The sequence below is a fragment of the Miniopterus natalensis genome, chromosome 19, assembly GCF_054644295.1.
Source record: "Miniopterus natalensis isolate mMinNat1 chromosome 19, mMinNat1.hap1, whole genome shotgun sequence".
In the NCBI taxonomy this organism is placed as follows: domain Eukaryota; kingdom Metazoa; phylum Chordata; class Mammalia; order Chiroptera; family Miniopteridae; genus Miniopterus; species Miniopterus natalensis.
The window spans coordinates 33,468,832-33,495,872 of NC_142099.1; the positions used below are offsets into that span (position 1 = coordinate 33,468,832).

The 27,041-nt window shown below is 52.3% G+C and overlaps 1 protein-coding gene across 1 annotated transcript; it reads right to left on the reverse strand.

Moving 5' to 3' along the window:
- Nucleotides 1–313: 313 nt before the first annotated feature.
- Nucleotides 314–25,505, reverse strand: LOC107538442 (sodium/potassium-transporting ATPase subunit alpha-2). The gene is made up of 23 exons (XM_016214705.2): nt 25,396–25,505; nt 20,653–20,757; nt 20,401–20,460; nt 18,798–19,001; nt 18,193–18,306; nt 17,820–17,954; nt 17,048–17,165; nt 15,003–15,271; nt 13,962–14,160; nt 13,722–13,831; nt 13,433–13,567; nt 12,519–12,708; nt 12,209–12,384; nt 8,752–8,888; nt 8,121–8,271; nt 7,876–8,044; nt 7,488–7,642; nt 7,175–7,298; nt 6,857–7,002; nt 6,591–6,721; nt 4,157–4,258; nt 3,788–3,879; nt 314–2,859 (listed from the first exon to the last, which is right to left on the reverse strand). Exons 1-23 carry the CDS (start codon nt 25,405–25,407, stop codon nt 2,831–2,833), a joined length of 3,063 nt encoding a protein of 1,020 aa, XP_016070191.1. The 5' UTR covers nt 25,408–25,505; the 3' UTR covers nt 314–2,830.
- Between the last annotated feature and the right edge of the window lie 1,536 nt (nt 25,506–27,041).

Below are 27,041 nucleotides of genomic sequence, written 5' to 3' on the forward strand. Positions count from 1 at the left end.
ATTCCCATGGAACCCCAGGGGGAATGCACACCACCCATCCACCCCTCCTCCTCCAGCTCACAAATGTCCCTCCCTCCTGCCCATCACACCCTGTCCATGAAGGTTTCTTTTTAAAAAAGTTTTTATTGATTTTTAAAAGAGAAGAAAGGAAAGGGAGAGAGAGAGAAAGAAACACCGATGTGATCGGCTGCCTCCTACAGGTTCCCTCCTGGGGGATGGCACCCCAACCTGGGCATGTGCCCTGACTGGGAATTGAACCAGGGACCTCTCAGTGCCTGGGATGACGCTCAACCAACTGAGCCACACCGGCCAGGGTTAGGAAGGTTTCTGAGGTCTGCTACATGGTGACCCTCGAGGATTGCACCTACTTTTCCCTCCATCCCCCAAAGACAGCACCCAGAACAGGGCTCTGCACACAGTATAGAACTGGTGCTGACAATCAGGGCCCCTCAGCCCAGCGTCTCCTTCCTCCCTCCTCAGATTGAGAGTGGCCTTGTTTTGGTCTGAAACAAAAAGTGGAAGTGGCCCCAAGGATTTGGGTCCTAATAGACTCATAAACCCTTTCCTATCCTGGACAAACCTTTGTGGTTCTTTAGGTGGGTTCAGCCAAGAGGAAGGAGGCCTTACTATATTTTCTTCTAGATCATTTTACAACCTAATTTCTTCCCTTCTATCCTTCTTCAGTGATATCATCTGCTCCCAGATTATTTCCCTCCTGTCCCTGTTCCCTGCCAGCTCTTATTGCTTTCTCTATAAGCCAAGTTCTGCTTCAGCACACATTTCAATTCCACAATTTGGGAGCATAGAAAGTATTCAGTATAGACATCTGAATTATGGAAGGGATTTCTTTTTTCATAAAGAAATGCAACTTTATTATTTTCAAGTACATATGTAGTGCCTCAAACTAATGTCTTATAAAAGGTCACCAAGTAAAGGTCTTGCAGATGTTTCTTTAACAAACACATAAGAATTGATGATAATTAGCCCATACACTCACTACTTCTAAATGGAGATCGCTAAAGTGCTTGAAAAGGGTTGTTTTAGGCATTCTAAATATGCCACCCTTAGCAATATTGTTTATGTTCTTAATTTACTAAACAAATGCCTTTGTATTGATTGTGCGAAGATAATCTATTATCCACAGTCAATAAATCTCAGATTAATCAGGCCCAAATCGTTGTGGTTTCCCACTTAGTTTTCCAAGCCCAAGGCAATGACTTTCTATTTAAAGGTGTTTCTGATAAAGTAGAATTCCACTGTAATAAAGTAACAGACGTGGGAGGTGGCGTATGGTCTTGACCTAAAGTTTGTGTTTTATGCTTCCTTCCTTTCTGCCTTAGGTCTTGCATTTTCCTTAGGTGTCTCTCAATTGCTTTGTTCATCTAGGTCTCTCTACAGGACGTTCCCAATGCCTTCTAAGCCAGCCTTGAAGAATGGGCAGAGCTGCCTACAGAGCAGAAGTGCTAGGTGGGGAGGGGGTAAGGGGAGGAAAAGTATCTCCCGTAGGAACTGGAAACCAATTGCTCATCTTAGGGAAACTGGGCACAATGAACATCAGCATGAAGGGCATTTGCCTAGAGGAATAGCCCTGCTGACCGAGAGGTCAAAGGCAGGTCTCCTAGTCCTTTTTGTCTGGCCCAGGGGTCTCACCATGTTGGTGACCTAAGCTGATTCTGCATGTCCCTTGAAGACAGGAAGGTTCTGGGAACCTCTCCACCCCAATGCCAGCTGTTGGCTAGGGAACTCCTGGCTTGGCAGTGCCTAGGAATAATGCAGGTTCATCAGCATGGGCATGAAGGGGAAGGGGGTGGGAGGGGCAGGGAATGAACTGGCAGCTGTCCCCTCAGAACAACATGGAGCTTGGAGTTCTTAGCATTCTGAAGGGCGGGTGTTACCAAGTGCATGTGAGCGAGAGTGCTGGGGCACCTGTGACACCTGGGCTTCAGGGGCCGAACAGCCGGCCAAGCAAGGGCCGGTGGGAACTGTGACACACGGGTGGGATCTCAGTGAAGTTTCCTGACTGCCTTCTGGTCCCGCCTCTGCTGCTGCTCTGATGACATTGAATTTGGCCTGCCGGCAGGGCACTCTAAAAGAGCAGGACACAGGGCTGGAGCCTAGACGTCTACCTGGAGATTCCAGACATCAAATGCCTGGTCACTGATCTCTCTTTCCTTCCTTGTGTCTCTCCCCTTGTTGTTTGCCTCCCCTGCCATACCCTAACCTCTCACCCCCCTGTGATGCCCGGCTCCCCTCTAGAGGTTCCTAACTGGCCTTGACTGGGAGACAGGCCAGCTTCTCAACCAGCTTCCCTTTCTGGCCTCAACAGGAGGAACCGCTTGTGATTTCTAGGTCAGAGGGGAAGGCCGGGGACAGAGTTGGGCAGGAAGCAAGAGGAGTGAAGGTGGGAAGTGGGGTATGGCTGGAGACATAAAGAGACATTGGTGACCTGAGACCTTGTCCTTCCTCCTGGCTAGACGTGTCCCTGCCTTTAGATGTTGATCTGTTCTAGTGAGCGGTGGGGGCAAAGGTACAGGGAATGGGGAGGGCTGGAGTAACCTTCAGTTCCTCATAAAAACAGACAACGTGGTGGAGTGGGATGGAGCAGGATCTGGGGAGGGTGTCTAATCTGGCTGTTCAGAGTTAGGTCTCTGGGGCAATCACCTCAAGATTATTTACCTGCTCCCCCCAATGTAGCCTGCTAAATTGCCTCATTCTCTCTCCCAAATCTTCCCCTAAAGCCACCCCAGTTTTTCTCCCTCCCCATCACCATCCCTGCAACTCCTCCAGGGCACCCCATCTTTCCCGTGCCTGGTTCTTCTTTCCAGTGGGCTCAGTAGTATGTCTCCTTTTCCACCCAGCCTGTTAGAGAGATTGGGGGTGGGGGTTGCAAGGTGAGCGTGAAAAGAGGCATCAGGGTTTGGGTGGTTGAGGCCAATTGGATAGGAGCCTGGGGAAGGGGACTGAGGTAAGAAACTGTGGGCAGGTGAAAAGGGAGGGGGGAGAAAGCCCAGTGAGCTGGGGTCATAGATTAGTGGAAAAGAGAGACTTATACTTGATGAAGTAGAGGGTGGGCATAGAGTAGTTGGGGGTGAAATTCCTAATTACTACAGTGGCTATTCAGGTAACAAATGAGTTTCTAAAGGGGCAGCCGTCTATTGTTGCTGAGCAGAAATGTGGTCATGGGTTGGCAACTCTTGTAATTTTTCAGGAGAAGTCAGAAATTCGGATTTTATGTGAAAGCCCCCAAGTTTTCAATATTGGGCAGTTAAAAACACACACCCGCGCAATACAGGGCAGGCCAAATCAAGCATTATCCATGGACTCCATTTGGCTTATAGGCCTTCCTTTTTCAACCTCCAGTAAGTGATCAAAGTACTTGTTGGGGGAAAAAGACTTGGTTGATGCCTGGGAATCAGGAGGCTGTGGTTCTAGGTTGGTTGTCCTTTATGAGCCTGAACAAATAATTCACCTCTGCACCTCTCTTTGTCTGTAAAATGTGGAGGTGGGGTAGATGACCTCAAGGGCCTTTCTAATTCTAATGTGTTGTGATTCCAGGTGGAAGGTGCAGGGCCTCGGAGGCCAACTGTGTGTTGAGGGGGTGGGGGACCAGGATCTGAGAGAAAGTGGGTGCGGAGGACAGGTCCAACAGGTCAGGGCCCCCAGGACCTGGGATCCCGGGATCTGAAGGCACAGCAGTTGAACTGGAGTTTGGGTTGGGATCCCTGGATGGGTAGCTAGCAGTGGGGGTTGCATTTGGGAGAGTTGGGGTGAGGTGAGCGATGCTTACCGCCAGGATATCGCCTCAGGATGAGCTTTCGGACCTCATCATAGATGAAGATGAGGAGACTGTAGGGGACGGCACAGAACCACCAGGTGACCCTGAAAGAAGCAGGGGAGAGTGTTAGGAACCTTAGAGGCTGGGTACGTACAGGAGGACTTGAATAGACCAGAACTTGGATCCTAGAAGGTGCCCCTTTATTTTACATTTATTTATTTAAGAGAGAGAGAAGCATTGATTTGTTGTTTCACTTATTTATGCATTCATTGGTTGACTCTCGTATGTGCCCTGACCTGGGATGGAACCCACAACCTTGGTGTTTGGGGCCAACTGAGCACCGGGCCATGCTAGAAGGTGCCCTTCTAAAGAAACACTCACTTGAGTGGGTACATACGGAGGGCCACACCCATGCCTGGGCAGTAGGATAGAAAGGCAGCCAGCGCTGTCTCTTCCAGGAGCCCAAAAATCAAAATCTTGTTCCTGGAAAGGCAAAGAAAGGAAGGTAAGTAGCATTTGAAGAGAGGACAAGGAGGGAGAGATCCAGGGAGACCCCTGGGGGTGGAGGGGAAAGAACTGTGAGGGAAGGGTCGTGACATCTTCCTGTGCCCTCTGCAGACACCTCATGGTGTGTAACCCAAGAAAGATTTTCTTTAACTTTTATGCTTACTCATTTTACCCTATTGTTGTCTATAACACATACATTCACTCATTAAATAAATGATTCTCATGTGTTGGGTGATGGGCTCTGTTCTGGAGATGCCACGTGCAACGTAAGCTTCCTTCTGGAGATATGGGGCCTGCCCGTAGGCAGCTTATAATTTTGTTATTGCTCCAGGAAAGTGGTCTGTGAAAGTGCCATCTCCCCAGCGAGATGCCATGAAAGCTCCTTCAGTTCAGGGCCCACTTATGTCTTCTACATTCTCAGTGTCTCCTACAGCCCCTGGCAGCTGTTAGTTATAGGTATACAATAAAGCAGAGAACACTGTCAGAGGGCAAGCTCATTGGAGAGTAGGTGCTTAACGTGTGTTTACTACGTCAGAACTGAAAAGCAAAATACAATAAGGTTCTGAGGGCAGTTTCTGGAGTCAGACAGTGGCATTTAGTCCCAGAGCTGCCACTTACTAGCTTTTGGCTATAAGCAATGTTTCTTGTCTTCTCTGAGCCTGTGTTCCTTCTGTGTAAAATGAACGTATTATCTTTATTTTATAGGATTGCTGGGACAGTCATGGGAGGTAATGTGTAGAGAGCTCCCGAACATGGAAAGTGCTCAGTCATATCATTACTCAACCTTTTATAACCTTGTGCACATGACCTCTTTATGGTTTAAGCCAGTGGTTCCCCAACTTTCCACTCATTAAGGACCCCTTTTATTTTTCTTCTATAAAGGCCACGTTTTAATTGATGTTTGTCTCCCAAGCTGCATTTGTTAATAATTAGTGACTATATTTCCCCATTTAAAATTAATTAGACATACCCAGCTTCCAAACAGAACTACGCATGAGCATGCGATCACTATACTTCATACCTGGCTCCTGCCTAGGAACAACCGTTGGGGGGCCTAGGAGCGTTCTCACGGAAGAGGGCTTGATTTCCATAAAGCGTTCTGAACAATGGAAATAGTACCTCTGCGGACCCCTGAGGGCTCAGGGAATCCACGTGGGCCTGAGGAGCTGAGGCTGCCTCTGGTCAGGTGACTTGCTGGTATACTCCCCTGTACCCAGCCTGACTTTTGTTTTCTTTCCATTTGCCTCTTGGTTGGTGGGATTTAGCCAGTTGCGTTCCCAGCTCCCTGTGCCCCCATGCACTGCACACTGAGTCCCAGCCCAGAGCTGTACCCAGTTTCTTGGACTCTGCCCTTTGCTCTCTTCTCACTGCATTTTCCCGTTAGTGTTTTTAGCTCACTGGAATTGCCTTCCTTCATGTTATCTTTATTTATCTAACAGAATTTTCACTTTTCTCTCCCTGGGATCTTAAATGCTATTAACTTCACCAGGGTTTTGGCATTTTTATTTTTGCCCCTTACTAAGAAATTGTGACAAAGCTCGTCTGGGAACCTGTGCTCATCATTTGAAGTGGAAGGAATTAAAGAGGAGTGATACCTTCAGCACTTAGCACCAGCCGTGCTATGCACAGAGCAGTTACTGAGTTCCTTCCAGGTGCCAGACTGTGATAGGTGAGCCACCCCGTGCAGTGGCCAAGGGCCTGGGCTGTCGAAGCTGACCTGCATTAACCCATCTGGGTCACCTCAGGCACGTCATTGAAAATTTTGGGGGGTCTCATCCACATATTGAAAGTAATACTTCCTCATAGAGCCACTGTGAGGTTAAACACTGTCTTTGAATCCCTTACCTCAGTGACTGGCACATGCTAACTCAGACCATAAGAAGACATTGAACCTGACCCTGAGCAGCTCATAGACCCCACAGGATAACACCGTTACTACAGGCAGCTGCTATAAACTAGGGCTACTGTGAGTGTGGGGAACACAGGATTCCCTGTATTTAAAGCTGTGCAAAGGATGGGGGGTGTCACTAGAATACAAGATAGAGGAAGGAAGGAAGGAAGGAAGGAAGGAAGGAAGGAAGGAAGGAAGGAAGGAAGGAAGGAAGGAAGGAAGGAAGGCATAGAGAGAAAATGGGAAGGAAGGTGGAAGGAGGCCTTAACAAGTACATTTTAAGAACAGAATAAAACATCAGAAACGGTCCTATCACCCCTTCTTCTCTCATCTATTTAGACATGACTATGGGTATGCAGCTGAGGGAGCCGTGTGAGCCCCTCTGCCTGGGAGGCGGTGCCAGGGGGAGGCGCTCACTTCATGCCCTGCTGGAAGACCGAGTTGCGGCGGGTCTTGCAGATGATGAGGTCGGCCCACTGCACCACCACGATGCTGGCAAAGAAGGCCGTGTGGCAGGTGAACTCCACCACCTTGCGCTGCTCATAGGTCTGGGGGAGGGCGGCAGAGAGGCAGCATTGTTAAACCCTGGGCACCGAATCCACGCTTAGCCCCAATCCCACCTCTGCCAGGCGTTTGGACCCCCTCGTATACACGTATGTCCGCAGGTACACAGCCCCACTCACCCACTCCTGTCCATAGCTGTCCTCCAGGTCGTTTGTGGAGCGGTCGTCCCAGTCGAGGCGGATCCCCAGCAACCGTGATGGCAGGAAACCGTTCTCTGCCAGGATCACGAAGTAGGTGAAGAAGCCGCCCAGTGCCTGGATCATCCCTGTGGGTCGTGGGCAAAATGTAGCGCCTGGGTCAGAGAAGGAAGCTGGAGGGGGCCAGCACCGACAGGCCAGAGGAGGATATCCTTGACCCTGGGGGAACTGGCCCCTGTCCTGGACTCTGGGGAAAGAATCCTCTTGGGTTCCCTCCCGAGCCCCAGGGCCTCGCCACACCGATTTGTCCATAGGCCATGCTGATGAGCCTCTCGTTCACCAGCTTGTCTGTCCTCGGGTTTCTCGGTTGCCGCTTCATGATGTCACTCTCAGCGGCCTCATAGGCCAAGGAGATGGCGGGGACCTGTGTGCAGTGGAGAGTGGGGGGAGAGGGGTGGAAGGGAGCCTTGTGCCTGTCCTCTCTTCAGGCAGCATGGCCTGGTCAGCTGCTTTGGTTCGTCTCTCTCTCCACCTGCTGCCCACCCCTGCCCACCCCTGCCCACCATGCCCACACGGCTGCCTTGCCCGTCCCCTCTCCAGCCGTTGGCCTCACCATGTCAGTGCCCAGGTCGATGCAGAGGATGGTCACGGTGCCCAGCGGCAGGGGAATGTTGACAATGATGAAGAGCAGGAAGGGGGTGATCTCGGGGATGTTGCTGGTCAGGGTGTATGCGATGGATTTCTTCAGGTTGTCAAAGATGAGGCGGCCTGTGGGAAATTTGGGGGACATGAGGGAGATCAGGGGGACTGTTCCTGACCCCTAGCCACGGAAGTGTGGCTGCCTGACTTCCTGAGAGAGGATGATTTTGTGCGTGAGGGAAGCTAATGCCCGAGGCAGACGCCTGGCATCCCGAGCTGGCTCTGTGGTTGGGGTAAAAGGCACGGGAAGTGGGTGTGCGGGCATCAGTTGCCCGGGGTGCCCCCACCCGTGGCCTCCTCACCCTCCTCCACGCCCGTGACGATGGAGGCAAAGTTGTCGTCCAGCAGGATCATGTCGGCTGCCTGCTTAGAGACGTCCGAGCCTGAGATGCCCATGGCTATGCCGATGTCCGCCTTCTTCAGCGCCGGGGAGTCGTTCACGCCGTCTCCCGTCACCGCCACGATGGCTCCCTGGGACAAGGTACAGCCAGGATGCAGGGGGAAGGCCCCCGCGCGGGCCCAGCTCTGCCGGGGGCCGCCTGCTCACCTGCCTCTGACAGCCCTCCACTATGATGAGCTTCTGCTGTGGGGACGTCCGAGCGAAGACGATCTCCGTGTGATTCCTGAGGATCTCGTCCAGCTGCTCCGACGTCATGTCCTTCAGGTCCGAGCCGTGCACCACACACGCCTTGGCCTCTCTGGAGGGCGGGCAGGGCGCTGATGCCTGGCCTCGCCCGGCTGCCCTCCTGACAGCGCTGGGCCTCCAGTCTCGCCCAGGCCTCCCCCTCCTCTCCCTCAGGCTCAGTGGCCTGTTTTCCCCGTTCCTCTCCCCGAGGAGATGATGCCAGATCCTCACCACATGCATAATCAGTCGGTACAGTTTCCTAGGCTTGCACTCATTCCCTTATACGTATTTCATAGCTATAGCCACCCTGCGGTGTAGGTAGGATCTTAATTTTGTAGTTGAGAAAATGGAGGCCCATGAAGGTAAGGTGACATCTCCAAGGTTACACAGATGAACAGGGACACAGCCTGGCCACCCTCAGGACTGAGGAACTAGAGGAAAGGCCTATAAAGGTCCCAGAGGTGCTATCCCGATACCCCCATTGGACTCAGGCACCCTGTGGGAGAGAATGGGCTGCTTGGGGACAGGGGTTCCTGCAAAGGCCTCGCCTCACCTGGGGTTGACTTGACTGACGGGGATGTTGAGCCGGGCTGCAATGTCCTCCACAGTTTCATTGCCCTCTGATATGATGCCCACGCCTTTGGCAATGGCCTTGGCTGTGATTGGGTGGTCCCCGGTCACCATGATCACCTGGTGGGAAGGAGAAAGGAAAAAAGAGAACAGAGAACAGAAAACATCACAACAGTATTAAGCCCCTCCCCGTGTGCCAGCCTATTCCCTTCCTAAAGTCAGGAAAAGGCAGGTGGTGGGGCTCGTAGATCCAAGCCAAAATAACAGAAGTGTGTGTGTGTGTGTGTGTGTGTGTGTGTGTGTGTGTGTGTTTGAATGAGTGGGTCAGGGGGAGAGACAATGACAAGTCGTGTTCTGGGAGTTAGAGATAATCTGCTTAAATGGAGGAGCTGCCATGACAGAATAACATGCTAATGAGGGTCCCTTGACAGAGAAACCTCAAAGATTGTTTAGGAGTTTGGATTTCATGGGATATGAGGCTGACAGAGCGGGCAGGGCCCTTAACAGCTTCCTTCTGTTACCTAGGAGGAAACAAAGGCTTAGAAAGGACCTGTGATTTGCTCAAGGTCACAGGGAGCCAGAACTAGGACGTGGTTTTCTTAGTGTCGAAGATGATTGCTGCAGGGCATCTAACTGGTGGTCAGAGTAAGGGTGACAGGGGAACAACCCTCCTTCCCACTCCCCTGACATTCCTCCATGATGCGGGAGGAAAGCGATTCCTGCCCTACTGGCCATGCTCATTGCGTTTCAGAATGGATGGAGTTGGGTGCGGCGGGTGGTTGGCATCTGAGAGGTTGGTTAAGAGGCCATTATAAGTATAAGGTGGTCAGAGCCAGGTGAGGATATAGCATTTGCATGTGTGGGTTATGGGGCAAATCACACAGATACTAAGAAGGAAGCCTGTCCAGGCCTCACTGCCTTATCTTCCACCCCTAACACTCCACTGAAACTGCGCCCCAAAGGCTGCATGGGTCTCACAGTTGAAAAACAATGAATGGCATCTTTGCAGTCCTCTCCTTGACTTACTTTGAGGCATTTGGCATTGTTCCCCACCCCTCCTTAAAACTTTCTTCTCCTGTGGCTTCCTCCGACCCTTTATTCCTGACTCCTCTCCACCCTCTGCATGCACTTTCCCACCCTCTTCAGGGAGGCAGCTGAGAAGAGTGGGAGAAGTGGCTTAGGAGTCAGAGGCTTCCTAAGTGTAAATGCTGACTTGCCCCAGCTCTAGGACCTTAGGCCTTCACTGAGTCTCAGCACACGGAGAAGACGAGCTCTACCTTTCATAGTTGTCATGAAGAGTAGGTGACATGACATTAGGTGGACGCTCAATCAATGCTAGCTGTGCCTTATCACCCTCTTCCCTGCGTCACTGGTTCCTATTCCTCTACCGGCCCCTAAGTGTTGGTGTGGCCCAGGGTCCCATTCTCCTACTTTGTCGTGACCCATGCTCTTTTCCTGGGCAATAATAGTAAACATTACAATTCATAATTATGAAGAGTTTAACTGGATTCAAATCTCTAGTCCTAACCCTCTTTCTTGAGCTCCAAACCACATTCCAGCTTTCCCTGGAACATCTCTCCCTGGGTGTCTTATAGAGTCTTTGAAGGTAAGGTCAAACTGAATTAATTATGTCTACTTTCACTACCCCCACCAAGCCTGCTTCTCTACTCCCTACCTTAGAAACCATCTTTCATTCATTCAGGCTTTTGCCTCCTATATCTTCCTCACCTCCCATAACCAGTTCAGTCACCAACTTCTCGAATCATTTTTTGAATGTAATGACTCCCTTTGTCATTGCCTTTGTTCAGGTCATCATCCCTTGCCTGAATGAAGGCAATAGCTTCTTGCTTATCTCCCTGACTTCAGTTCTTCTCCAAGTCTAGGTCTTCCTCCATCTAGAAGCTAGATTTGTCCTGTGACAACTGTGGCTTTGTGGGCCACAGGATAAAGCCCAAGTCTGGCATTTAAGCAAAGGGTACACACTGTTCCCTGCTCTTGACATGCCTTCCTCTCCCTCACAGCCTTACAAAATACTTGTCAACCTTCGAGGCCCAGATCAAATATCATGCCCTCTGTAAAACATTGTCCAGTTCCCTGACCCAGAATTAACTGTTCCCGGCTCTGACTTCCCATGGAGGGACTTTCCCCAGGCCTCTGTGATAGTTCTGATTATGGCAAGAGGCAGTCTAATGAGCAGGGAGCAGGTGCCTTCCAAAGAAGCAGACCATACTTGATAGAGCCAACCCACTTCTTTTTTTTTTTGAGCCAACCCACTTCTTACTAACAGATTTATTGGGGAAAGCTCCTTACCCACGCTGAGCCTCAGCTTGTTTCATTTTTAAATGGGGGTAGTGAAGTCTACCTTAGAGACAGAGTGGTATGAGGTTCAGAAATCACATATATACACCCATATACAGACAAGTCCTCTAGTGTGATGGTTGAGAAATAGCAGATCCTGGTTCAAATCCTGGCCCTACCACTTACTAGCTGTGTGGTCTTGGGCATGTTACTTGGTGTCTTGGTCACTCTTTGTAAGAAATGAAAAATACTAGGGTTTACTTATAGGATTGTTATGAAGGTTAAATGAGATTATATAAGTTTAGTGCTACGAGTGGTACCTGATTCATATAAAGTCTCACAAAACAATTGGCTGTTTTTATTATTAGAGTAACTGACCTATAGTAAGTGCTCAAATATTATGATTGTTCTGTGGTTAGTTGTAAAGTCATTCACTTCCCCTGAGAGACCATGAACTCTGGGGGCCAGGCTGTATCTTACTCAACTTTGAATCCCCAGTGCCTAGTGCAGTACCTGACCCTCAGTAGCCGGGTAGAGTTGAACTTGTATGGTAATAGGTGAGATGCTGGAAACAAGAGGAGGAAGCAATGGCACCCTACCAGGTGAGTCACTAGGTTAAGGGAGGCGTTAAAGTGCTGTATCTTTGAAACAGGAAAGAAAGCTCCAAGACGGAAGGGATTTATGTTGGCTTGTTTGTTGAACTCCAGCACCTCGAACAGTGCCTGGTACATAGTTGGTAAACAATAAATATTTGTTAAATGAAGAATACTTGCAGCACCAAGGAGGGAGTGACCATTGAGAAGCAACTGCAGTTGGACAAGAAAACATGGGAGAGGGATGCTAAGTGGAATGAGTGCTCGAACCGGTCTGCAGGATTCGGGGTGGGGGGAGTGAGTGGGTGCAGAGAGGAGCCTGCTAATCCCATTCTAAATGGCTAGAGAGTGTGGGCGGTAGTTGGGAGGAGTATCGACACCCATATCCCCAAGATAAGGGTGCCAGATCAGCTTGACATCAGAACAGAATGAGCCATGCCAGGGAGCACTCTGAGCACAAGGGACAGGGTGAGCTCTCCAAGGCCGCTTGCAGATGACAGCTTCAGGGTGTAGCAGGAGAAGGGAAAGGGGAAGAAGTGAGGCCGGTACCTTGATGCCTGCACTCCGACACTTGCCCACAGCATCAGGCACAGCAGCCCGGGGAGGGTCAATCATGGACATGAGCCCCACGAAGCAGAGCTTCTCCGTGGGAAAGTTCAGTTCGTCCGTGTCAAATTTGAAGCCGCGAGGAAACTTTCCAGAGGGCAGGTTCAGTTGACAGAACCCTGAAGAGGGGCAGAAGTGACGATTGAGAGCAGCAAGGTGGCTGCCTGAACACCCCTAAGGCCCCTCACCCTAGGAAAACCATTGAGGCTTGAGAATCCCTTTCTCAGCCCAGCTCCTTGCTTTGGACCCTCACCCAGTACTCGCTCCCCCAGTCCCCCCAGCTCCATGTAGGCGTTCTGAAAGGCGTCTTGCATCTCCTTGTCTAGAGGGATCTCCTTGCCCTGCACCAAGATGGAGGAGCACCGATCCAGGATGCGCTCTGGGGCCCCCTTCATCACCAGCACGTGGCTCTGGGGGCTGTCTTCTCGCTCATGGATGGACAGCTGGAGAGAAGATGGGCAGTTACAGAGGGGCCATAATAGTCTTATCAGCTCCAATGCCCAGCATGGGGCCTAGGACAGAGCAGAGGCTGGTAAGAAACCCTCCTTTAATAAAATAACCCCTGACCCGTCAGCCCTTGTCAGCATAGAGACAGTCTTTGTGTGTGGAGAGATGTTTGGACCTCATAGTCCCAACCCTGTAACCTGAGAGTCACCTTCCCATGGGACATTCATTGACTCAACAAATAATATATTAAGATCAGCTAAGACAGGCACTGCACAGGGGCTAGGTGGCTCGCTTGTCAGCATTCCCACCTCTATACTGGTCTCAGTGGGGCTTTACCTCTGTGGCCTACATGGACGTAGCTGAGACTGTGTTCTTGGCATTTAACAGATGCCTACAGGCTGAGGGATGCTCTAAGGGAATTCCAGAAGTATGTTTCAACTTCTGAAGTGTGATGAAGGGTTGAGTGTGATGAAAGGGAGCCAGAAGATGGGGCGCTCTGGGAAGGAGTCAGGAGGGTTGTGGTAAGGAGTGAGGGTTTGGGAGCTAAGGGGTAATGGCAACTAGACGTGTGGTCACCCAAGTTGTCCAGGGGAATAAGGCAGGGGTGGGAGGACATGATGCTCAGATGTCCCCATTTCTCACGTTGATGACTCCCCCTTGGCTTTGTGCACCCCTCGTTTCTGTCCCTCCCCTTCCCCCCTCCCAGTTTGCTGACCACACCTGGTACTTGTTGGTGGAGTTGAAAGGAATCTCCGCCACCTTGGGGTTTCTGTCCCTCATCTTCCTCACGGAGCCACAGGACAGCTCGATGCACTTGAGCAGAGCTGACTCGGAGGCGTCACCGGCTGTGTCACGCTGCCGGAAGAGAATCCAGTGTTACAGTGGGGCCGGAGAAAGATGGAGGCCAAGGGCAGGGGGACTGAAGGCTTGGAGGCCGCCACAGGGTGTGAGGGGGGAAGCTGGGCATCAGCAAAGTGGACAGGCCATGGAGACACCCCTGACCTCTTACCTTAGACACAGAGATGTTCTCCTGCCCGGCCTTGAAGACGGCACGGTTGCAGAGGCCGGCAATCCGGGACAGGGCCGTCCATGTAGGGGACCGTTTGTCAAAAGTGGCTCCTGGGAGGGAATGAGGGAGAACCGGAGCTTGGTTCCCCTTTAGAGCCCTATCTCTCTCCACCCACTCTGCCGCCACCCAGTGTCCTGGACACCCTCCAGTCCCCTTCACCCCTCTGGGGTGCCCAATCACCAGACTGGTCTTCGGTGGTGTCAGCCTCATGGATCTGGTTGTCAAACCACATGTGGGCGACGGTCATACGGTTCTGGGTGAGGGTGCCCGTCTTGTCAGAGCAGATGGTGGAGGTGGAGCCCAGCGTCTCCACCGCCTCCAGGTTCTTCACCAGGCAGTTCTTCCTCGCCATGCGCTTGGCTGTCAGCGTCAGACACACCTGGGAGAAAAAGAATGAAAAAGGGCCAAGCCTGAGTCAGAGATGTCTATGGCTTTACCCCAGAGCACAGCTCTATCCCTCCTCCCTTGATCCTACTCCACAAACATGAGTGGGACCTAGGTGTGAGCAGCTGGACCGAGATCATGGGTGTATATTGAGGTGAAATGTCCAGTACATAGTGGAAGACATTTGTCTACGGCTCCAAAGAGGGCCAGAGTAGAGCTGGGGGTAGGGATGTGAGAGTCACCCACACAGAATGAGTGCTGAAAACTGGGCTCACTTAAGTATGTAAGGAGAGCAGAGAGTTGAGGCCTGAGACACAGTTTTGGGGAGGAGAAGACCCTGCTGGGGACAGAGGAGAGGAGAATCAGGATAGTGACATGTCACAGTGATCAGCGAAGGAGAGGATTCTAGGCAGGTGGACAGCAGTATCCATTTCAGTGGCAGAGTTAAGGACAGGAGCTGAGAAAAGGTCACTGGATTTGCTAGGCAGTCACCGGTGACCTTTGAGAGAGCTTTTACAAAAGAGTTGGCCAAGATGAGCTCCAGACTGCAGGCAGCAGGTGAAGAGTGCACAGGCGGTGAGATGAGGCTAGGGCGAGCTCTGGGGGAGACTGCGTGCCAAAGTACAGCCCAGCCTGAGGATTTTCACACTCGGCCTCTGAGCCATGTATTAAATGACCTTCTTCAGACTCACACTCTAAGCCATGTATTACATGAGAATCTGATGTGATTTTAAGGGTTGGCAGTGAAAAAGTTGCTGAGAAGCAATAAGCCTCTATCACTTTTGAGGAAAGGGTAGCAAGACCCTCCCCTGGTGGCACCTCAGCCTGACCACTCACAGTGACAGTGGCCAGCAGACCCTCAGGCACGTTGGCCACGATGATGCCGATGAGGAAGATGACTGCCTCCAGCCAGCTGTAGCCCAGGATGAGGGAGAGCACAAAGAAGGAGACGCCCAGGAACACAGCCACTCCTGTGATCAGCTGGATGAAGTGTTCAATCTCCATGGCTATAGGGGTCCGCCCAACCTCCAGGCCTGAGGCCAGAGTGGCTATGCGGCCCATCACCGTCCGGTCACCTGTGGCAATCACGATGCCCCTGGCAGTGCCTGCAACACAGGAGGAAACACCAGGCTGGGTGCCTTGGGTCCCAGGAACTGAAGTTCTGTCCTGCTTCCTGAGAAAGGAAAACCACCCCAGAGTAAATGAACCAAAGGGTCTGCTCCAGGAGTTTCGGTAGATTATACCTCACTTGGCTTAATCTTCCTGCCTAAATCGCCAACCCCACACTCAGCACAACAGCAAATTATTTTCTCTTACACTTGGGCCTGTGGAAAGGGCTTGCAAATAAACTCAGCGTTCAAATTGAAGAGATTCAATAAGTGAAACAAAAATATTGCCTGCAGTAAGTACTTCAATAAAATCAGCTCCTACTTGTTATCCAAAGTATATCATGAACACAAAGTAAGGCACTTATTATGGATTTTCCATGTAATCTTAGGATTATCTTTCTCAACATGAGGCATGAATCTCCATAAAAGAAGCCAGGCAATTACTGACCCTTATGTAAACATTAGAGGGGCCTGCAGGGGAGGAAGGGCAGGACAGGGGTAAGAGCATGCATGTTGGAGTCAGCCACACTTGAGTTTTAATAATTAAATAAGCTAGTGCTCTAATACACCTAGACCATGCCCAGCACATAGTAGGCACTCAACAAATGTTAGTTCCATTCATTTCCTATACTCTGTTCAAAGCCAATTTCAGAGCAAGCAATGAAAATATTTTACTGGGCATTTTTAACAATTTACTAGGCATTTTTAGCATTTTTGACAGTTGTGAGAAATGTAGAGCAAACTTCAGAATCTCAGTACATTAGAAATTTAGGAAATTTAACATGTGTTGATTTTCATTTTAATTCCAACTTGCTGAAAGAAGGGAAAAGCCCAGAGAAGCATATCCAGGCTCAGTACAACAGCAAACCCCAGAAAGGGAGGGGGTGGAGGTGGGGTACAAGGCCTTCTGTGGCTTACTTTCTGAGGCCTGTGGTCTGGTCAAGCCTCTTTCTCCCACCAGCTCTTGCCCCCTACTCCCTCTCCGAGTCAACCCTGACTCGGTTCCCTGGCATGACCACAGAGGGCACAGTTTGCAGTTGTACTTGGACTCCAGCCACTAAGTGGTGGCAGCTCTGGGATCTCTCGCTGGCCTTTGGTCATCTCTAAAACTCAGAACAAGGATGGGACAAACTGGGCAGCCAAAGCATGACAATTTCTCTTCGTGAAGCACAGTCCTAGATAGAGCATGAAGGAGGCCCAAGTATCCACTTGACTGGAAGCTTTCCTGCCCTTCCCCCAGCCTGGGGCTCTGGTCAAAGCAAGGGCCAGAGAAGGAGGCAATAAATCCCCAACCCTGGGGAAACAGAGGCTTTGGTCAAATCAAGGGCCCCCAGGAGTAAGGCTGGCTTGGGACGTGTGTGCATGTGAATGTGTGATGTGTGTGTGTAAGCATGTATGCCTGTGTGTGTGATAGGAGAGTGTGAGAGTGTGTAAATGTATGTGTGCATGTGTGTAGGGGCTTGTCTTGGCCCAATACCTAAAGGCTTTGGAACCCATAGAGTGTCAGCATGGACAGAACAGGGATCTTCCTGTGGGGAGGTCAGTTTTCCATGGAGTCCTGCCATCTCAGCCAATACCCTGCTCTCTGAAGGGGACTGTTTCTGTAGTATTTAGGGGTCCCCATCCCCCAAATCCTCAATTCCCTCCTCTGTAGCAGGGTTTTTGATGAGTAAGTACAGGCACAGCCCCCAAGCCTCACTGGGGGTTCAGGATTCAGACTCCTCCCTCGGGGGGTGGGAGGATGAGGAGCCCTCCACCAGGCTGGCCTCTCACCTTCCACGCAGTTGGTAGAGAAGAAGCAGATATTGCGGGTCTCCAGGGGATTCTCATGGGTAAACTCAGGGGAGCGGGTCTGGGGCTCTGACTCCCCAGTTAGGGATGAGTTGTCCACCTGGGAGGAAGAGGAGAGGGTGCAGTTATCAGACTGGCAGATGCACTTGTGCACACACAGCTGTCTTCTGACTCCAACTGCACTCAATCTCCATGACACTAGGGACAAAATTACACTTGTCCTCATCACATATTTATAGCATTGCTCAACTATTGTCCCTGAGCTGGTTTGGAATCCTAACTCTTACTAAACTCTTACGTGACCTTGGGCTAGTTACTTAACCAACACAGCCTCCGTTCACTCATCTGTAAAATGGGGAATGGAATCAGAATCTATGCATTGTACAATCACAGGGGCCGCCACCAACACTGTGGCTTATGAAAATGGCACTGCCTAAAGTAGCCACATATGACAGCCCTGCATGATTAGACCGTTCTCACAGAGTTGAATTACATGGCATAAAGCATCTGACAATAATTGGTACTCAATACAAGATGGCTATAAAGTAGAGATCAAAGAAATACCCACGGCACAGAGCATTCATCACACACAGATGCTAGGAGACAACGCATAAGCACTATATGTGAGGCAAGGTGCAGCTGGGAGGTATGGGGGTAGGGGTTGGCATTTGGACCTGGTTCTCCCAGCCTTCAAACCTCCAACTGGGTCCCTTTCGGCTCTACACAGCCAGTTGCTCTGGCATGGCCCCCTCACCTTGCAGCCATGAGAAGAGATGATCCGGAGGTCAGCAGGCACGCGGTCTCCACCCTTCACCTCCACCAGGTCTCCCACCACCACTTCCTCCGCATTGATCTGCATCTTCTCACCCTCCCGCACCACGAGGGCTTGCTGTGGGGAAGCCATGGGCATCTCATGAAGTGTTTGTCTCTCCCTGTTTTTTCTCCTGCTGCCTTCCCACCTCTCCTCCAGCCCCACCAAGGAGGAGGAGAAGCCCTGCGTCTTGGCATAGAGACCTGGCGGGACTTTTTGCCCAAGCTTCCATCTCAGAACCCAAAGTTGAGAAGGGATGAGCTGGACCCTCCCAGTAACTTTCAGCCCCAGCCCAGAGCCCAGCCTGGCCATCTACCTGTGGAACCATGTTCTTGAAGGAATCCATGATCTTGGAGCTCTTGGCCTCTTGGTAGTAGGAGAAGCACCCAGTGACGATGACCACAGCTGCCAGCACCACGCCCAGATATAGCTGGCAAGACGACAGGGTTTGAGAGACCTGCCCATCTCCCAACCCTAGAGGGGCAACTGTCACATGGGACAAGTGACCTTTGTCTATGACTGGAAGTAAAAATGGTAGAGGAAAGGCCTCTCTAATCTCCCCCTCAATCTTCTAGTCCCAGACATCCTAAGACTGAAAGGGGTGGGGAGAGTCTTAGGAGTTCCCAGGACTAGGACTTCTCTAGGGGGTGAAGAATGAGGGATGGCAGACAAGCCCGCTTAAGTGTAAAGAAACAGAGAGGGGCTTTCTCATTCATGAGTGATTGTGTGTGTGTGTGTGTGTGTGTGTGTGTGTGTGTTGGGGGTGTTTATAGATATGTATAAAAACCTCACCCATTTTCAGCCTAAAGAGCGCTGTGACATGAGGGTCTTGTTCCTTCCCCTCCTCCCCCTAGCTATGCTGGAGATTCGAAGTTGGAGGACAGCCATGGGCTGGTCCAGGGGTCAGGCATTCCAGCTCACATTGTCGTTGGAGGGTTCATCTTCCATGGCAGCCTGGATGCCATAGGCCAGGAAGCAGAGGATGGCCCCAATCCAAAGAAGGATGGAGAAGCCCCCGAAAAGCTGGCGACAGAACTTGACCCACTCTGGGGTTGTCGGTGGTGGGGTGAGGGCATTGGGCCCATCCCGAGCCAAAATGTCCTGGGCCCGCTGGTTGGTGAGGCCCTGAGGGAGGCAAGCAGAAGTGTGGGAGTTTGCATCTGGAACCAATCTGGCCCCTTACCACTTCCCACCTGCTCTTGGTAGGGAATGTCCAGGTGGAGAGGAGAACCCCACCTGGTTGGAAGGGCTGAGGGACCTTCAGGAGAGGCCACATGAAGGAGGTAGTGTTTGCAATGAGTGTCAGAGGCCTTGAAGGCGGAGAAGGATTTTGAGTGTGGCCCCTTCTTTGGTCATCATAGGATTGAGACACCTTTTGGGCCACAATAACCTCCCCTGGAGGTAGTCTGGCTAAGGCTCACTGGAAAGACATCCCAATTGGTTCCTCCCTCTCTCTCTTCCTTCAGATTCCCCACTCCACCAAGGATTTTCTTTTTATTACACCAAGGATTTAAGAAGAGTCCTACATTATTGACCACCAGTGTCTCACAGCTTCAGGAGTCACCTATCACTTTCCTGGCCCAGCTTTCCTAGCCCCAGGCTGATTCAAATGCCCCTCTCTGCAGCCCATCACATCCTAGGCATGATTCTAGAGCTGCAACCACCACCTGGCACTGGAATTCTGTGCATTCATTTTTGCTACTAGACTTTGAGATCCTTGAAAGCAGAGGCTACTTTTTACTTATCTTTCTATCTGTCCACTCATTTATTTAATAAGTGTGTATTGAATGTCAGGCTCTATGATCAGCTCTGGGGGTCAGCTCTGGGATTAGCAGAAATAGACAAGGCCCACAAAGTCCCTGCCCTGTGGAGCTTATGATCTAGAGAGGTGACACACAATCAATAGATATTACTGCCAGAGAGTGAAAAGTTACTAAGGTAAAGCAATAGGGGCATAGGATTTTCAAAAGGGCAACCAGGGAAGGCCTGCAGCAGGAGTTTAATTTTCAAAATGATGGGCTTGGCAGCCTGACTGTGCTGCCTACTATTGACGTGACCGTGGGAAGCTGCGCTCCTCCTGAGTCTCCTTGCTCTAAGAAAGAGGTCCACAGCACCTATCCCTCAAGGCTGTTGTAAGGATTAGAAAAATGTATGTAAAGCACTTACCACTTGCTCCATACATAGCAGGGCCCCAACACACTACCGTAAGAATAGTAATAGGTCACTCCACCATTTCCTGTATGTCAGTACCATGCGAGACTGTGCATCACAGAAGCTGCTTAAGGTAGAGAGAGCCCTGCCTGGAGGCCCTCTGGGGCCGGGGTTCTAAGGAGTCCTGGCTTTCGGGTACACAAGAAAAGAGCTATAGACTCTGAAGCAGAAAACCTGGGTTCTAGTTCTAGTTCTGCCATCAATTAGTCACAGGGCCTCAGTTTCCCCATCTGTAAAAAGGGTTGGCTTACAGTTTTAAGGTCCCTTGAACCCTGCCACTGCTTGGTTCTCTCACCAGAGCCCCTTCACTCACCTTGGACAGGTCCACTTGGTATTTACGGCCCAGCTCATCCAAGGACAGTTTGTGGTCATCCTGGGAATGAGAACTGAGTTACTTTGGGGAGGGAGGCTGAGCGTGTGTGTGTTTGGAATGTGTGTGAGGCCAATCAGGGGCACAGAGGTGAGGCAAGGAGCACGGGGTGGCAGGGGGAGGGGGGGGGCTGTGGCATAGGCTTCTCTGAGTGCACCAGGCAGCAGGGCAGCTCTCCTAGCTGGGTCCCCTCACCATGGCCACCTCCTTCTTCAGCTCATCCAGCTCCCTCTCTTTCTGTTTCTTCTTGCCGCCTCCATTCTCTGCAGTGGTGGCTGCAGGCGAGTACTCGCGTCCGGCCTGCAGGAAGAGGGGAGAGCCCAGAGAGTCAGGGGGCACAGGGATTGAGCCTCTATTCCCACCTGACAGCGGGGAGCCCAGGCATTGGGAGCGGGGGGGGGGGGGGGGGGGGGGAGTGGATTCAAAGCAGTGATGCTCCAGTGGAGGAAAAGGGGGTGGAGGGAACCCCAGACCCTTAGTTTGCAAACTATTGACAGAGACATGGGGCTTTATGTCTGAATTTCAGGGAAGACTGAGGGGCTCAGGACTCAGGAGCCCACTCTTAGTTGTTTAGTAGTTGGACTTCTGCTAAGATTTTGTTTGTTGAAAGAACCCTGCTGCGCCCTGAAGGGCGTGGCTCAGCGGTTGAGCACTGACCTAGGATCCGGGAGATCACGGTTTGATTCCCGGTCAGGGCACATGCCCTGGTTGCGGGCTCGCTCCCCAGTCGGGCGCTTGCAGGAGGCAGGGGATCAATGACTCTCTCATCATTGATGCTTCTATCTCTCTCTCCCTCTCCCTTCCTCTCTCTGAAGTCAATAAAGATATGCTAAAAAAGAAAAAGGAAAAAAAAAAGAACCCTGCTGCTAAATACAAAACAAAATAAACCAAAACTTTAAAACCACCACCCTACACCACTTAAAATCCTGGAAGGCTGGATTGGAGGTAGGGTGAGTAGAAGCACCTGTAGGGATGTCTTTGTCCCAACATCATGGCTACTTTATCCAGAGAGGAGTGGAGACAGTTAGGAATTTGGGGAGTAAGAGTCTTTGGGGAGCCAGGCTGGGTCAGGGCAGGGAAGTATCTAGAGGGGGATGGGGAGCCAACAGGGCCTGGTGGTAGAAAGTGAAACTAGAATGCGCCAGGCTCATGGACTGAGAGAAGTCGGCAGTTGGAGGGTCAGAATGTGTTTAGAAAATGGAGACATGGAATTTGCTGAGACCCCTCTCCATCCTGCCGGGAAGGCCTTTTGTAGAGGGGATTTGGGCAAGAGGCAATTTGCACAACTTGAGTCCCCAAATCACAACTAGGTAAGACGACACTCTGGCCCCACTTGTCCAAGGAAAAAAAAAAATCTCTGGGGATAAATCTAAAACTAAAATTCATGTAGCTCTGAGGTCTAGGCATTCTTGGGTCCTCTGGTGAAATCAGGGAAACATTTTAGCAGGAGCCTCCTGAGGCCATTTTCCCTTTGCTCTTCAGCACCTGAGGTCTCCTCGCCACCACCAGACTTCACGGCCTCCTGGGGACTTCTGAGGGAGAGGGTGGGAAATGTCTCCTCTCAAGGGGAGTCTGCCTTGGGGTGATGGGACAAGAAGGGGGTTGGGGAAGGCCTGGGGTGGCCATGGCAGCATCTTTTCCCTTGGTCCTCCCCAGGCCCCTGCCCTCCCCTTCCCTCAGGATAGTCACAGCGCTGCTCAGCTTCTGCCTTATGCTGGGTGTTCAGGGATGAGCTTTTCTAAGCTACGGCGTAATTTGTTTCTTTCCATAAGGAAGGGATACCTGGGTGGGATTTATGGCTCAGGGCTTTGCCCTTTTATGAAGTATAATGCATTTTTAAAAGTAGATTTTTCTTTTAGAGAAGTTTTAGGTTCACAGCAAAATTGAGAGAAAGCACCGATTTTCCCATATAACCCTGTCCCCAATTGTAGTCTCCCCCACTGTCGACGTCCCCCAACGAACCTACATGGATGTGTCATCACTCAAAGTGCAGAGTTCACCTTAGGGCTCACTCTTGGTGTTGTACATTCTAGAGGTCTGGACAGATGTATAATGACACGTGTCCACTTTTACGGTGCCATACAGAGTGGTTTCACTGCCTCAAGGACCCCTTGGTGCTCCAGGACAATGCCTTTGTTTCCCGCCAGAGTCAGGAACAATTCCAGGAAGGCAGCAGCTGCCCTGAGCAGACACGGAATCCAGGCCCTGGAGAGGGAGGAGCCCGACCAGCGACATCAGGGTGAAGGGAGGCGGGCGGTGGGAGTGGACACCATGGTCCCCAACACACTAAAGTTTATATTTATCTCCATAAGAAGTGTCCGTAAGACTAAAGCAGCCCGACAGAGGAGTGGAGAAGCTGCCTCTCCCTTCCCCAGGAGACGGAAGAGAGTTCATGGAATGAACTGAAATGCTTTGGATTCACAAACCCTGTCCTGGGTGGGACAGGGCTGAGAGATGGGTGGAAGGCAAATGATCAGGCTGGACAAGTTTCATGGTGGCCTTGGGAGCTTTAGTGAGGCCCTCTGGAGCTTTAGGGACAGGAAGGAGGTGGGGGGCTGGTGTGCAAAGAGGAGGGGCGCAGCTGGGGCAAAGGAGCAGAGGCTGAGAATTTCTGTGCATTCAGATGTGAATGTTCACGAAGCTTAGAATCAAATGGACGGTTTAAGAAACCGCCAGCCCACACACACTCTGGGCACGCTGGAGGCGGCTGAGCGAACAGCCCCACGCACCCCCTTCCCCCAGCTCCCACCCTGTTCTCCCGGCTCAGAGCTTGGGACACAAGGCCCTTCCCCCTCCCCCTGCCCTGGCAAGGACCTTGGCCTCCGTTGCCAGGAGCCTGTGGAGATTTGGGGCCAGCGGGCTGCCTAGGCGAGAAAGAGAGAGAGAAAGCAAGGACCCCCCACCCCCCTCCCACCTCCTCAGCCTGTTCCCCCTCCCCCAACCACAAGGCCCAGCCTGGGGCTTGAATGCGAAAGGAGAACAGAGAGTTCTTTCTGAGAAAGCCAGAGGCCCGGCCAGAGCTGGGGAAGCTGGAAGTCAGCCACTACCCCCTCCTCAGCCTCCCCTGGCAGCTGGAGGGGCAGGTTCCCTCCCACCATGCTGTCCCTTCCCCCAACTCCCACATTGCCCTCCCCGGCCACAGGGGGATGGGGTGAGGGGCCTTGCTCCAGAGGGAAGATGCAGGGGAAAAGGGATAGGGCAAAGGGAGCCCCAGTGTGGGAATGTGGGTGGGGGGCTTTTGTCCTAAGGAGTCTCCTGGTGGGTTGAACTCCAAGCTCCAGCCCTAAGTCCCCCCGCTTCACCCACCCTCTCAGTCCAAACAGAAGCAGATCTGCTCCCAGACTTGCTACTAAGGGCGGCGGGCAAGGGGCTTCATGAATGCTGAGGGAGAAGCACAGTCCCCAAGCAGCGAGGGTCCCCTGAAAAAGCCGAGCCAAATGGCTTCCCAAGCAGGACCTCTTGAGCTGGGTCCACCCTGTTTTAAGGTGAAGTCCCAGCAGAGAGGGCTTGGGGTGGGGGAGTGGAGGGTCACCTGGCCTCTCCTCAGGGACACCTCAGAGTCCTGCACCTCAGCTGGGACTCCCTTTCGCTGGGGAAACAGAAGATGCCAAGGGGCAGTTTAAGATCCCAAGACAGTATATCTTCCTATGGTTGTCGCCTCTTCCTCCATGAAGCCCCCACTGCAGAGACAGCTCCTCACAGACCCCTCCCCACCCCCCAACAGTGACACTGATGCCCACACATGTTTGGAGGTCTTTACGTTCTCAGATTTACCCCCTGGGACACAAACACGGGTGCTCATCCACGGATATGTGTATCAACTCCAGCCTGTGGAGAGCACATGGACTGCAGGCGCGCAAACATGCACACATACACACACACACATACACACACACTCACACAGGTTCTATTTATGGCTCCCACCCGAGCTCAGGAACCCTGGTGTCCAAGCTTAGAGTTTTTCCAGCTGCTAAACTCAGTGCAATAACAAGTCCTTGCCTGACCCCTCCAGCCCCAGGAACTCCCCACAGACCCATGGGCCCCCTCTTTCTTCAGCACCCCCATGGCTCCCTGTGCCCTTGTCCTCTGTGCCCAGCATTGCACAAAAGGAAAGTAGCAGGCGCAGTGGGTAAAAGGATCGGGTCACTTTTCTCCACATGGAAATTTCATTTCCAAGTAGCCAAGGCCTGGTGCCTGCCCCCTCCCCCAGCCCTGGTTGTTAGCCTTCCCCTTGGCATACCCAGTGCTGCAGAATATCACTGACAAGGGTGGAGGGGGTGGGGTGGGAGGCGGGGAGCAGGCAGCTCTTACCAGCCTTTGGGAAAGTCCTCCAAGCCCATGGGAAAGTCCTCCAAGCCCATGGCCCAGACAATGCTGCCAGGAGATCCGGAGGAGTGCTGGACGGGGGCCTAGGGGCACATCATTTTCCTCCCCACACCCTTCCCAGCTGTCCTTGGAACTCAGGGCCCTGGAGCTGGTGTCCAGAACTGTTAGGTGACAGGAGCAGTTGCTCTCCTGCCCCTCTCGGTCCTCTCAGGCTGGGACTCCCAGAGAAGTGAGTGTTTGCCGGGGTGGTGAAGGCAGGAAGATCCCTTCAGCCAATATCCCTTCAGCTGGGAGGCCAGGGGATGCGGTGAGGAGGAGGGGCTGTGCCGGGTACAGGACAGAGATGTGGATGCTGGAGGGCAAGCTGGAGGGCTGGGGGCTGAGTGTGGGGGTGCTGAAGAGGAGAGGACTCGGGCACGTGAGCAGTGGGTCTGTGTGTGCCTCTGTAGCCAGGGGACTGTGAGTTCCAAGTTCAGACCACCCAGCGAGTCAGCCTCTCTCTGCCTCTCCCTCCACATCCCACCCACCGCATGCTTTCCCTCTAGTCTCCTTCAGCCTCCAGAGAGCCCTTCTCTTTCCCACAGAGCCACCCCTGCTCTTTGGGATACTCACCCCACGGCCCATCTTAGGGCGGAGTGGCTCGGGGGGGTCTAGACTGGAGAGGTTAGCAGGAGGATTCACAAGCCACACCGCAGTCTGGGGACGGCCAGAGACCCGGGCAACCAGACAGATGACCAGCAACAGGGTAGCTTTAAATAGGTCCCTCTCCCCCTCTCCCCCCGCCTTCGCCTCCTCTGGAAAGAAGCGTTTGTTGAAACAGGATCCCTGAGGACTCCTCCCCTCCCGCCCCTAAAGCAACTGGCAGTGGCGGTCGGTATGTCCTACTGAGTGCTCTCCTCAGCCCCCTCCGTTGCCCTGGGGAGGAAGTGCAGAGGAGCGAGGGTGGGAATGTGCCCTTTAGGGACAGGCAGAGGGAAGAAGACCTCCCAGCATCCCAGGATGCCAGAGGACACATGGTTCACCCTTCCTTTTGTTTTCCCGGGTAAGGAAACTCAGGCACAGGACGATTAAACAACATGAATGGAGAGAACCAGAAGCCAGGTCTCCTGAGCCTACACCCAACCCCCCAGAGAAACAGACTATTCTCTCTACCGTAGAGGTTGCGGGGACACTGAGCCAGAAAAAGTAGCTACGGCTACTGGTATATGAGGCACCTTGGAAGGACCCCTGGTGAGAGCCACAGAGAAGGCGGGGAGGGCCACGTGGGACCCTCTACTGGAAGGGGCAAGAGGGGTGTCCTTAACCTTACGCCAGCTAGCGCAGGGGTAGAGGAGATGACCCAGGGTGGGACCAGCTGATCGGGTGGCGGTGTTGCTACCAATTGGATAAAAGAGCCACAGAATGAGAGGCAGAGGGAGGAAGGGAGAACCAGAGGGGCAGAGAGAGAAGAAAAACCAACCCCTAGCTTCCCCCCGGGAGTAGTCAGAGGAAGGGTTCCATTTCTCTGGACACACAGAGGAATTGAGGGAAAGCCAGAGGCTTGGGGGCAAGTCTGAGCATCCTGAGCCCAAAGGAAGCTAGGAGGAAAGGAGGGAGGGGATGGGACCCTTGGTCCGGAGGCTTCAGGTGCCACTGGCTGGGCTGGGTCTGTCTCTGGCCCCAGAGGAAGCTCTGTGCAGAGGGATTATCAACCTGTCCTCCCACAAATCCATTCTGAGGGCACAGGGCTCAAGTCTGAATTCCCCAAATAACTGGCCCCTCCCAGGATTTTCCATTACAGGTATCAGGAAGGTCACCTCCCCACCCCTGCTTTCACCCTCCTTCATTTACCTCCTGGGTTACAAGCGGAATGGTGGGTAGGAAGGGGGGAAAACCTTCGCTCCATGGGCCCCTCAAATAACCTTGAATCTGGGCCTGGGAGAGAATGGGCACCTGGAGAAAACAGAGAGGAAAATGACCCAGTTCAAGCCCCTGTGTGGAGAAGAGAGTGAGAGATGTAGCTGAAGATGTAGCAAGACATCAGGAGAGACTGCCTCGGGAAGTCACTAGGTCAGCTAGACACAGGTGGCTAGGGGGCTGGACACTGGGGCAGCTGAAGGGCAGCCTTGCCCTTGGGTCAGAGGACCAGAGCATGACTTGGGGTTTAGGAAGCGCCTGCTCCTTAGTTCCTGAGTTGGGAGATTCTGGGCTATCTTCTGCTCAGTCCTCTCCAGGACACAAGGTGAGATGAGAAAATCAGCCCCAGGCCCTGAAGGTGT

Excerpts from the sequence above, each read along its gene's own strand:
- LOC107538442 (XM_016214705.2), bottom strand. Across the intron at positions 17,955-18,192 it reads TCAAGAACATGGTTCCACAG|CAAGCCCTCGTGGTGCGGGA; the intron begins GTAGATGGCCAG and ends GCTTCCCCACAG. Across the intron at positions 7,299-7,487 it reads TCGACCTGGGCACTGACATG|GTCCCCGCCATCTCCTTGGC; the intron begins GTGAGGCCAACG and ends CACTGCACACAG.